The sequence below is a fragment of the Platichthys flesus genome, chromosome 6 (genome assembly GCF_949316205.1).
Source record: "Platichthys flesus chromosome 6, fPlaFle2.1, whole genome shotgun sequence".
Lineage (NCBI taxonomy): Eukaryota > Metazoa > Chordata > Actinopteri > Pleuronectiformes > Pleuronectidae > Platichthys > Platichthys flesus.
Genome location: NC_084950.1, coordinates 6,925,151 through 6,937,948, shown reverse-complemented (window position 1 = coordinate 6,937,948; position 12,798 = coordinate 6,925,151). Strand labels below are relative to the sequence as shown.

General features: G+C 40.6%; 1 protein-coding gene across 1 annotated transcript; it reads left to right on the top strand.

The window, feature by feature from the left end:
* The first annotated feature begins 2,522 nt into the window (after positions 1-2,522).
* slc41a2a (solute carrier family 41 member 2a) lies at positions 2,523-9,664 on the top strand. The gene is made up of 10 exons (XM_062389674.1): positions 2,523-2,885; positions 3,141-3,248; positions 4,251-4,322; positions 4,468-4,612; positions 5,763-5,909; positions 6,727-6,874; positions 7,589-7,668; positions 8,169-8,300; positions 8,760-8,908; positions 8,984-9,664. The coding sequence occupies exons 1-10, from the start codon at positions 2,523-2,525 to the stop codon at positions 9,146-9,148; spliced, it is 1,509 nt and encodes a 502-aa protein (XP_062245658.1). The 3' UTR covers positions 9,149-9,664.
* The last annotated feature ends 3,134 nt before the right edge of the window (positions 9,665-12,798 follow it).

Genomic DNA, 12,798 nt, shown 5'->3' with positions numbered 1-12,798 from the left:
ATATAAATACAAATTATACTATTACTATGAGTAGTATGAAAAAATTACATAATAACTATAATAATAATAAGGGTCTGCAGCTTTGCAGACCATTGACATTCACTGATAAGGAAGAATCTACCACTTCATTTCACAAACAAGTGTTGAGTTGGGGAGTGCAGAAAGCAGTGCAATTTGAACTTTGAACTGAACTGCAGAGACTGCTGATGGAGATCAGTGAGATGGTGCAAGCAAGCTGCATTTGCTTGGGAGTCTGCAAATCTTTGGGACAGTTGAATTACATGCTATCCGTGCTGAGAAACTCTTGAACATCAAGAAAAAGAGAAAGAGAAGGAGGGCGCAGCTGACAGAGAAACTGCAAATGTCACAGCTGGCAGCGCATCAAAACCAAATCAAGGGAACGGTTCGAGCAATGCAAATACACTTTTATTGATTGACTTGATAAGTGATGCTGTCTTTTCAATACTAGTGTGTGAAGTTGTCGAGCTATTATTTCATGTATCATTAATCATTGATGCTGATCAATTAACCCTCAAAATGTCAATACAAAATGGCGGGCTTTCTGTTGCGTTCTTCAAAATGCTCCTTGAGACGTTTTTGTTGGTCTGATCATGATACACCTTTGTATCGATTTGTGTGAAGATCGGTTAATGTGAAATCTGGTGCTAGTTCCATTTTTCACCACTTTCTAATTTTCTGCAAACTTTGGTAATGATTTGAGCATGTTAAATCCCTCAAAATTCCAATTAATTTGCCTGAAAAAAAATATATATATACATCAGCAACTGCCACAGCTCTGAGACAGGTTTGAAGTCCAGCGTCCTTTGTTTTTGGTCGTAGCCTCTGATGCAGATCTGTCAACAAAAAAATCCACTCCTGCATTATCAGCATCAAAGGATTCATGGTCCATGTGTGTCCGAGGGGTTTAACATGCTCAAATCATTACCAAAGTGTTTTGATGGCGTGTAATCAAACTTTGAACCCACGCCACGGTCACAACGGACCTGAGCATCGAACAGTAGGGGACATTGGGAGGCCCTATTGAAATTGTAAGGATCATCAAACAGTGGCACAATGATAAAGTCAGAAGCCAGAACTACACTTTGTGTTTAGTGCTGCCTGTCATATACAGGTTTTACACAGGCTGTGCAAGCACGAGACGTGATACATGAGGTGAGAGTGTGAGTTATGTGTAAGTGTGTGTGTGTGTGTGTGTGTGTGTGTGTGTGTGTGTGTGTGTGTGTGTGTGTGTGTGTGTGTATGTGTGTGTGTAGGAGGGTTCGGGTAATTCCACAGTGAAGACTCGGCACACCAATCAGACGACGACAGAGGCCACAAGGACGAGTCTGTGTCATCAGCAGTGGACTGTGAGAAGAACAGATGTCTCTTCTCCTCCCATGGTCTGACATTAAGGGTAAGGCACTTGTTTACTCTTTACTTTTTCGACTCTCAAGAAAAGACCAAGTGCTGCTGTCAAAATAAACTGACTTTTAAATTTACTGTTCTTTACTGGGCTTTATCTGTGTTCGCAAAGTTGCTGGGAAGAGAGAGAGACGCTCTCAGAGAGTGTAGCAAATTAATTTGACACGAGAATTAAAACTATGTCAGGTTTGTGGCTGATGGTGGAAATACCCTCATTCGACTGAGTCTCCTTGACGTCAGGTTGATATTTCCTGATATTATTTCACGTACCTTTGGGCATCTACTAGCACCGCCTTACTCAAGGACATCACAGCAGGTTTCCACATAGAAAACATTAAACACCTTGAATAACCTGTCCTTGCCTCCCACGGAGTCAGATGATAATCCAGCTGTTGCTTGGATTATCATCCGACTCAATATTTAACATCATGCAAAAATGCTTATTTCCAATAAAGTTACAGTTCAAACTCTAGTTTTTTAAACATATGAGGCATCTTTGATACATTTTGTTCCAGTGTTACATGTTAAGTGTATCCATTATGTTACACTTATTTTTGCATTTTGTAAATCTCCTCTCTCATAACTTGATGACCATAGATTTTTTCATACCTGATCATCTCTTAGGAATTTTTTAGAATGAAGTGCATTGTCTCTGTCAGACAACATGGCCTCAGTGTTGCTGAGGCAGGCATGAAGAATGATAATCATGGCAATTTCCACCATCAGATGACACTGAAACCATCCACTGACTCGTTACATTTTGGCACTGATACAGATCAGGGGATCCAGTTCTCTTTTTCAATATCTTAAGCTTTGCAATAGACTTTTTTGAGAATAATTCATGAACCTTTATGAAAGAAAGCAAGCATTTATGGGGGATTTATCCAATGAATATATGGATCAACTGAATTTAACTGCGGTTTCATCAGGGGACTGTTATGAAGGTTTGAACTCTACTTAGTGCCGTTCTAGTTTATTCTATCTTTACCATTAAAATAAACATATCTCCTGTTTTAGCAAACTGTGTCTGACCAGTAAAAGGATTTCTTAGTAGCCGGAGCAGCGGGAGTAACATCCTGCCACAAACCTCACTGCACACCATGGTTGTCTCGAGGTCCCAGGACGATCAACCACCCACAAGAAGCCAAAGTCAACCATCCAGATCGAATCCCTCCTCATCCCAACACTCTGGTAGTCCACAACCACACAGCTCCAAGGAGAACCTTTTACCGGTTGATACCAGTTTGCGGATCAAGCCTCGGGAGTTAACCGAGACGGACTACCTGCTCCCCGATAAACTCTACGGAAGTTCAAGGGTCACCGAATCCACGGCAGAAAGGGATGCAGTCATCACGAGTGCACCTGCGGAGTCGGTGTGTTCCTTGGTGCTGCAGATCCTGGTGCCGTTTCTTTTGGCCGGGTTCGGGACAGTCTCGGCCGGGATGCTTCTAAACTTTGTTAAGGTGAGGAAACAGAAATCCTTAAGATGAGGTCAACGGTGAGGTCATCATTTGGTTTACAATGCCTGGTTGCTGAATCAAGGAAACTGTATGACCAAAGACATTCTCCTTAAAGAGGAAACAGGTACGGAAGAAAGACAGAGAAGAGGAAACTAATTCCAATTCAAAAATCTGTGTATTTTTTCTGCGTGGGTAGTGTGTGTTTGTGGTGTTGGTGTTAACTGAAGCTCACTTATCTCTGAAATGTTGTGTTGGCAGGACTGGGATGTGTTCCGGGAAGTCAAAGAAATCTTCATCTTGGTCACTGCTGTCTTAGGCATGAAGGGGAACTTAGAAATGACTCTGGCCTCGAGACTCTCCACTGCTGTGAGTGAGCACACACGCACTCACACATGAGCAGTAGATTGCATTCAGTGTAAGAGAACAGTAAACATAATAAAATTACCTGTGCAGTGAAATGTAAACTATGAACAAAGGCAAAGTTTAAGAAAACTAAATCTGAGTGACAAAGAAACACAGACTCTCAGGATATACGTTGCTCTTTTGTATCATGGGTGTGAAAGTCCTCACGGGCCTGTGAAGTCCTCTGCAGCAAAACAATTTACTAAAAATAGTCCAACAACTCGGTTAGCCTGGAATGATGTGTTCCTGGAAAATCAAATAATATAACCATGTAATGTTTTCATAAAGATCTATTATTTGATGCAGCCGAGAGGTCAATGATGTTGTAGAAGTTGTTGATGATGAAGGAAGGATTCCGAGGACCCAGTAGTTTCAGTGTAACAAAGTTAATTACAAGAAATTACAGGTCGGGACGGGCATTTAGATACCCGGAGACACACAGCCAAAAGTGAAATCTGACTTGCAGGGGATGAAAGCACAGAGTTATATAGGGAGTTTGGTTCCACCCATGACTTCAGGTAAAACACATCCCACATGGGATTTCTGACTAAATAAGGGCACGTTTTTGTGTCCGAACATGAAGACACACTGGTCAAGAACATTCCTTCTGAGCCCATCTGTTAACTGGTCAGAGATGGTTCCCTAGGTCAAAGGTCGTCCCCAAAAGGTCAGAGTAAATAAGACAAACATCTGGTGGACTCTCTGAGAATGTCTGAGTGTCCAGAGGGCAAGCCTCATAAATGTAAACCTGTCTTTGTGTTTTTAAGCATGTATCAACATGTTTTACTCTAACGAATACACGACAATTGTTTTTAAAAGTAAAACGAATAACAGTCTATCTCCTTGGGATTATCATCTGACACAACACTGAGCTCATAATCCGATTACAGCTGCACTGTACAATTCATTCAATGATCTACACACATGTAGTGTGATGTATTATACGTTGTACTGTATTTTAATAAGGTAAATGCAGGGAAAATGGAATCTGCCGGAGAAAAGTGGATGATGATCGTTGGGAACCTGGCACTCAAGCAGGTACATTATTATTTTTCATTTGTTTTATATCATTATTTGCTTATGACATCTTAATTCAAGTCAAGCATCTTTGAATCCTTATCTATTTATCTGAAAAAGTGAATTCCACTCCAGTAAATATTTTTCATATTTTCTTACTTCCCAGCTGCAGGCCACAGTGCTGGGTCTGCTGGCCTCTGTGATGGCGACTCTTCTGGGCTGGATGGCAGAAGGGACGATACCCTTCAATCACATTGTGCTTTTGTGTTCAACCAGTGTCTCTACTGCCTTCATTGCTTCAATGCTGCAAGGTAACAACACAAACTGTTCAGCTGTCCCTGACCTTCTGTCAGTGTGAAAATCAGAAGCAGAATCAGAAATACGTTATTGATCTCTCGGGTGGAAATTAGGTTTTGTCACAGTTGCTGCAGTAGAGAAAAGAAAACTATATAGACCAAGACAATTGCAATGATTAGAAATACAAAATACGGGTAAGAGCTTGAAATAAAAAGTTTGTAAGGTCTGTTATAGGAATTTCAATACATGACGGAGCAAACAATTCTCTTCTGGTGTTTTAATTCAACCGTCTAAGGATGGTGGCTCAATGGTTAGGTCACTGTGACAGTCTTTCACACAATGGCCCTGCACCATCAAAAGTCCACTTAATTTATACTAAACAAGCCCCTCCTTATCACAGAGGCAGAAAGTTATCCAATCAGCTCTCTGGATGTTGTGACATTCTGTCTCCATCAATGTCAAAGGGATCTTCTTTGAAGTTTTACAACACAATTACATGAGGATTCTGCTCAGACTCTAGGAGAGACTCTTTAGTGTGAAAGCATGTTTCCCAGAGATCCCCATCTTCTGGTCAGTCACACCTAAAAGCCCCTCTGCTCCATCTGCCGATTGGCCCCTGCTGTGAAACCTTTTGTTTAGCAACAGGCAGGAGACTACAGCAATACACACCTGAGTGGCAGTAGAGGAAGTCACTAAACTTCTTAGTTCCCTTCCAAAACCCCCACAAGTTACAAGTCTATCTACAGAAATATATCTGTAATAATATTCCTCTACATACAAGTCATTTGTTTCATTAAACATATCTGAATACAGAATTTCCCATTACATTCAGTAAAGTAGCAGGCGTCATGCATGGTCTGAGCCTTGGTGGATTTAAAATCCTCATTTTGAATGTCCAGATTTTCTTTCCCTCTATGACATTAAAAATCCTCTTGGTTCAGAAGTTATTAACAAAAGGAGAGTTTAAACAGTTCGTCTCTCCAAATCAAATTGTTTTCTGTTTACAAGTAAAACATTAGAGTTACACTTGAATAAAGACATGATACATAGTCTTATTTTCATTGTTGAAAAGGATGTAAATGGTAAAAGTAAAGTTTATCCGTGTTCTGACTTCAGAGTCACGTAATACATAGAGAACTCCCCCCTGTCTTTAACCATGCCCAGGCATCATCATGGTGGCAGTGATCCTCGGCTGCATGCGACTGGGGATCAACCCTGACAATGTGGCCACACCCATGGCCGCCAGCTTTGGAGATCTCATCACTCTGGCCTTGCTGGCCTGCAGCAGTTGGTGGTTCTACTCTATCTCAGGTAAAAGATGACGATAAGACAAGATAAGATAAGACAAGATAAGACAAGATAAGACAAGATAAGACAAGATAAGACAAGATACACACAAGACATATATAATTCACAAAGGGGCTTTTCTCTCATGTAGTTAGTTGGCACGCATGTTAAACACTGATTATATCTTAGTTTAAGGGATGACAGAAGCCCACCATACAGGTCGGGACCAGGCAATGTAGATTTCATTTTGCAACTCTACGCCTTCACATGACAGCATCGTCTATTCAGCATAAAGAAATGTATATTCTAATGGAGTCCGAAACAGAGCCTTTGAAATACAGTAAAGCCTGGAACTGAGGGCATGATCGAAAAGATTTATAATGGTGTGAGAAATTGGCAATCTACTACTCTATACAACATTCAAATCGATTGAAGAAAAATAATTGTGGTTCCACCCCTGATCCTCATTCCTCAAGAATGTACAAAGTGTAACAGTATTGCACATATAAGACATTGAGATTGCATATAAACTGATTGTTGTTAAAAAGATAAACTAAATGAAAGCCTGAGTAAAGTATGAAAGTGGCACGTGGCTGACGTACGTTACCTTCTCTTCAGAAACTTGAAGAGAAGGTAACAGCAAGGACAATTTGATTCTGTAACACAAGCTCAGGATCAGATAACGTTTTAAACACTTGGTCTTTCTCTGAGCACGCTCCCAAGCAGTTTCCACTTTTGACCAGCAGATGCCTCCTGCTGCACATGTTTCACAAACAGCATAGAGCCATCATGTATTAGTATGGAAATGAAAGTCTAAATAAAGACTCTTTTCTCTGGACAGAGCTGCAGCCCTACGTTCTGTACCTGGTGGATCTGTTGATTTTGTGCCTGATCCCTCTGTGGGTGATGATCTCCTCCAGACATCCAGCCAGTCGACTCCTGCTGCGCACAGGCTGGGAACCAATCATTACTGCAATGGTCATCAGCAGGTACTTACCTCAACATTCTACCCGACTCTTTCCCCAGCTTAGACATTTAATCACAATATTTATCAGTAATACCTTTAGAAATACATTAAGTATGAGTATGAGTCGGAAAAACCTCACAACTCTCCAATCACTGTAATCCACATATTCACATACAAGGCTACACTACACATGTGTTAATTAAACTGACATCAGGGTCTGAGTCAAGACTTGGGGAAAAAAGGGTTAGATATGCTGATATAAACACATTTTCACTTGCTGAGGGGTTTAAAGCTCAGCCTTAATGAACATGTTACCAGCTATTAGGGCTCTGGCTTTAATCGTCATGTTACTAAGAGTTGTTTTATTATCTAATTCTTCATTTAGATTTCTGTAGCTTGGTGTATTTATTTATTTGAAATACACAAATTTAAAGTTTTAATCAATATTGTTATTTTATTTCTTTGCTATTTTTTTTATCACCGTCTTCCTTATAAACCCCTGCAGCTTTAATCTTTTTTGTGTGTGTACAACCGTAACCTATAATTTAAATGAACTTACAATCATCACAACACTCTTTTGATGATTGATGAAAAGATTGAGGTTCTATCATGACACAGTTATCAGTGTTTATAAACAGAGACCAAAACCTGAATATCGTGGTGCTGATGTGTTAAAGTGCCAATAATGTACTGATCATAAAGATCTTCTGAAAATTGTTTGTTTTTCTTCTTTTAGTATTGGAGGACTAATTCTAGACAAATCTATGTCAAATCCAAACTTGGCAGGACTAATAATTTATGCTCCAGTCATAAATGGTGAGTTGTCTTCTGAAATTGTGCATTAAATGGGCTGCTTTGTGTTTGTGTGTGTGTGTGTGTGTGTGGAATGATACAGGTTTAAACTCATTCGATCATGATAGTCCACCTCTGAACCTACACTATGTATTGTCATCCTCTCAAAGGATCAGTGGTGGATGGATTAAAGGATGGTACATACTGTATTTGGTGGTTCCTCACTAGGGTCATTGTAGTATATGATGTTGTGAAGTTGTCTGCATGAGAAAAGTATCTCAGATCTTCATTGTTCATGTGTGAACGATGCAGTTGTTGAGTTCCTCCACAGGCTTTGTCTTTCTCTTTTGTTTAGACCAGAGGTGAGATTGAGCCCAGGCTATCACGAGTTTGATTTCAAAGGCGGTCATCACATTTAAATATGTTGTGATCATATAAATGCGGCCCTCTTTGCTGTCGAATAGTAGGTAAAATCACCTGTTACAGCTGGTGACCCCTGCCCCCGATATTTCTTTTCTTCTCAGGAATTGGAGGAAACCTTGTCTCCATACAGGCGAGTCGGTTGTCTACTTATCTGCATTTGAATTTCCCACCTGGGGATCTTCCAGAGGAGCGACGGGGCTGCTACAACCCTTGTCGCACCTTCTTTGGCTCAGGTGATAAATGGTCTTTAAAGCTGTTGAATTGCCCTTTCTCTCTACACACATACTGTAAAAGTTAGAAAAAAACAAAACTTCTTGACTATGATGTTAAAAAAAATTAGATTAGAGAATCCAGAATGGAAAAATCCAGTGCAGTAGATACATAGACAGATATATAGATCGTGTAATGGGTAATTTGTGGAAGTGCTGATGCATGAGCAGACGTGCATGTGGAAGATTGACCAGATTGTTTATCTTAAATGGCAACTTTAGGTTTACGATTATTGCTCAGAGACATTTACTTCATGGCCTCTTGAAGCCTGAACTTTATGGTGTCTCTTTGCAAATGGTTGGGATCTCACATCATCAGTCAAACACAACAGCATGAGACTAATAAAAGGTAGAAATTAGTCAATAAATAAGTGGCCTTTCAAATGAACATGTGAAATCTGATGTTCAGCTTTGTCTTGGCAGGAGCAAACAACCGCTCTGCCCGGATCCTGCTTGTCTTGGTCATCCCTGGTCAGTTTCTCTTCTTATACACTATCAACCTAATGAAAGGAGACCCCAGGATACCAGGTCCTCTCCTGACGGTCGCCTTCTTGTCTGCTTCCCTGATTCAGGTGAGTCAGAGGCTGGGTTCAGCTTCCCTCCGCGGCCTGCTGTAAAAAATAAATCTCATCCTCCTTGTCTCGTAGGTCTTCTCTCTGCTGTGTACAGCCGACTGTATGGTCCACTGGCTGTGGCGGAGGCGGAAAGACCCCGATAGTTACTCGATACCCTACCTCACATCCCTGGGAGACCTTCTCGGGACCTCGCTCCTCGCTCTTGCCTTCCTCATGCTGTGGTGCATTGGTGACTAAGGCAGTGAGCTCATACCAGGAGGAGGAAAAAATACAACGGAGAATTACATGGGCTTGTGAAATGATTTTTTTTAAAGGACAGAGAAAGCAAATATTTATTGATCAAAGACGATCATCCATTCCTTCATTTCTTGGACTCGTCATGTTTGTCCTAATCATATTATTGCTGTTTCCCGGTTTCTATAATTTCACCTCCTGATTCTATGGAAGACACACCCGCTGCTTTTATCTTTGCACAATAACAGTAAACCTTCCTGGGCTTTTGGGAAGTGAATCAAAAACGCACATGTCTGATTCCGAAACAGCTGTAGCAAGTGAGCAAAAGCAAACACCTACATGGTGAAAACATTATCCCAAACACCATGTTAACAGTATTTCACAAAATACTACATGATGAGGTACTTTCCAAGAAAGAACCCAGGACCTTAAGGAGCAGTTTCAATTTAGGGGACAAATGAGGATTTCTCTTTTTAAACATTGCAACAATTTTATGAATCTCTCAAGAATAAAATGTCAAGATCTTGATGTAGAATGTCAGTCTTTCTTTCAGGACTGATATCTATGAGTGTGTGCATTTTGGTCCAACTTGATTGAATTTAAAGGGACTGTTTGGCCCTGTCCAATGTATTTGCTCTACTGAGTCCAAGCGGGATATTCACAAGGGGGCTTGAAACACAGATGCGCACAGCTACACAACTCATGGCTCAAACACTTACATGCACACGTGAAGTTTGATCTGACATCCTGAAATGGACTTAGAAGCAATCAGGATCATTTTGCAGCGCTCTGATCCCAGGACGAAATTCCTGTCGGCCTCTCAGGATTGGATGGACCAAATGTTTTCCTTTTTTCAAGAAGTCAGCGGACCTTGAAATCCTCCTCAACCTTGGACAATAACTAGATGTTCTCTTCAATTCTGGCTCAACTTGAACCTGACACTTCTCCTCTCTCCTCCGGCCAATGGACCTTCGCTCTGGGACCAATTGCACATTCCTAAAAGATTCCTGGAACATATATTCATCATGTCACTGCACATGGAATGAGGAGCCCTTGAAACAAGTATACATGAAAATATTCATACAACTACAAGAGTATCTTTAGAATATTGCATTATTCAGGCAAAAGAAAAAACCACACTCAGTATATAAAGACTATTAATTGTAGCACACCTCTCGTTCAAAATATTTTTTTGTCTTTCAAGTCAATATTTTAGTATTTTGTAACATAATTTTGATTTAAGTTATCTTGTTGAGGGTAGGGACGGGGGGGTGTTCCACCTTGTTAAGCCCTATGAGACAAATTGTGATTAGTCATTACAATTTTTATTGATTGATATAAGAAATACAACAGAGGAAGCACAATATTTGCCAAGAACCTTCAGTCCATTTAGTTTTTTAATCTCAGGTTACTTTATAGAGGGCATACATGTCTTTCTATAAGTGTAACTGATCATCTGCAGACGGACTCACAGCACAATCAAACACATGAGATGCACAAATGAGTCCAGCACCCAAACAATATTCTTCTATTTGCTTTTGAGTTATATATTTATAAGGGGTGTAGGGGTATTTATCGAAAAACTGCTACTTAGCGGATTACTATCTCCTCCTTTTCATTTTGTGGAAAAGTAAATGTTTTACTTTGTGCCCTGAGCCTCTTGACACCCTTAGATGACTTATTAACCAACATTCTGAGATCCTGGGACTCTGCGTTCATCCTTTCTGCAGAAAGCTCTTAATAAAATACACAATGACAATTTGGTAATCAAGCCTCTTGTATTTTCAGTTTTCCATCACACCTCCCTCATGCTGTGGTGCATTAGTGACCCAGGCAGTGTATGAGCTCAAGCAAGACAATGTCTGAGAACAAATATAACACAAGATATCATGTGGTGGTAAAATGATAAAAACAAGAGCAGAGAGAGTCGATATTTTTCGCTATCATCTCTCAGATCACTGGAGGTCTGGGTTCAGATTGTGGCCATGTCCAGAGGGCTTTAGCTCAATAGAGGGTCCTTAACATATGGCCCACAAGACATTAGCATTCACACTGTTAAATGAATAACCTGTTTATATTCTTTTATTACCTGAACTGTTTATGATCTGAACTTTTATGACCTTTTTATAACTTATTTACTCTCTAAATTACTTTATTTCAGTCTACTCTATCTATCTCCAAAGGTAAACAAATGAAAACCAGTTTCACTGTTATGATTTCTGTCTCAAACTGCGCCTATAGAACCAGTCTGAACTGGCTCAGACAACAAGCCTGTTCCTCCTATATAAGATCCGCCCATCTTCCCTCTGAGAACCCTGTGACTCACTTTGTAGATCCTTTCTGTCAGATGTGTGTCTTGGACGGCTCAACCATCACTTGAGCAGAATTTCACTTCACATTTTGAGCCAACTACAACCCTCATCAGTGCGCCTGCGTAGGAATACACTGGGTGTGTGCTCAATACTGACTGAAAAATCCTTTACTACTCCTCCTATTGGTATAATTAGTCTTGAAGTTAGGGTTGTTTCAGAAACACTCTAATCTTATTTGTTGATATTTTAATAATAATCTAACTCGGACCGAATGAAACGATTAACCGGCCTACCTGTCAGTCACCTATCGACCTGCCCGCCTGCATGCACCCTGCTTTTGATCTCGCAGCACATGACCAGTCGGAACACAGCTGATAGGAGGCGATAGCCAGAAGTTAGAGTCACAGAAAAGTCACCTTCTAACACCTTGTCAGTGTGGGTTCATAGTTTTTGGGGCCGTAGCTTTGATGAAGGGGCTGATGGGAACATGTGGGATGTTTCGGCTTTAACCGGTAATGTGCCTCAATACGCTTGTTCAGGTGAAAATGAAAAACTCCACTGATCAATGTTTATCTGCTGTTATGGCCTTGCTGACAGTGGCTGATGCATCTTCAGATTTCATGCCATCCTGTCGATCTGGGGGCGGTGTGGCCAAGGGGGTAGAGCGGGCGTTCTCCAGCATGAAGGTTGCCAGTTCAAACCCCACTCTTCCCCATCTTCCTGCCAAAGTGTCCTTGGCAAGATAATGAACCCCTAAGTGGCCCCTCCTAATTGTTAAGTGTACTAGAAATGTAAGACACTTTGGACAAAAGCGTCAGCTAAATGTAATGTACTGAAAGAAAGGGTGATGGATTGATTCCTCTTTCTGCAGCAGCAAAAATAGACGTTTCCTGTCTGCATTGGTTCCTGTTTACCACAATGTATACAAACCTTCTTCTTCAACTGTTCGAGGTTCCACTCTGAGCATTCATGCTGACCGTGTAACCCTCTGCAGAGCTTACTATTAAAAACTCAAAGACAATTCCAGTCTGAGAAACTCTATATTTCACATCTTGAGATAAATGTCCACCACACAGGTTTTTAGGATGACCTCATGTAATTTGTACACTCTAAAAAAGGCCAGACTCTCTGTGTTATTGTTATAAATATTTCCATAAGATGAATGCATTGGGAGCTTGGGATCCCATGCTTTGAGTTCCTTGTATCACCACTTGGAAATACAGAAAATCCACTTGCAAAAAAATATTGAATTGCGTGCCTACATATGCTAGCTCTGTAACACTTGAGGAGCCTATATTTAGGCTTAATACACAGTGTAAATGACCTTGTTTCGAGTCGAAT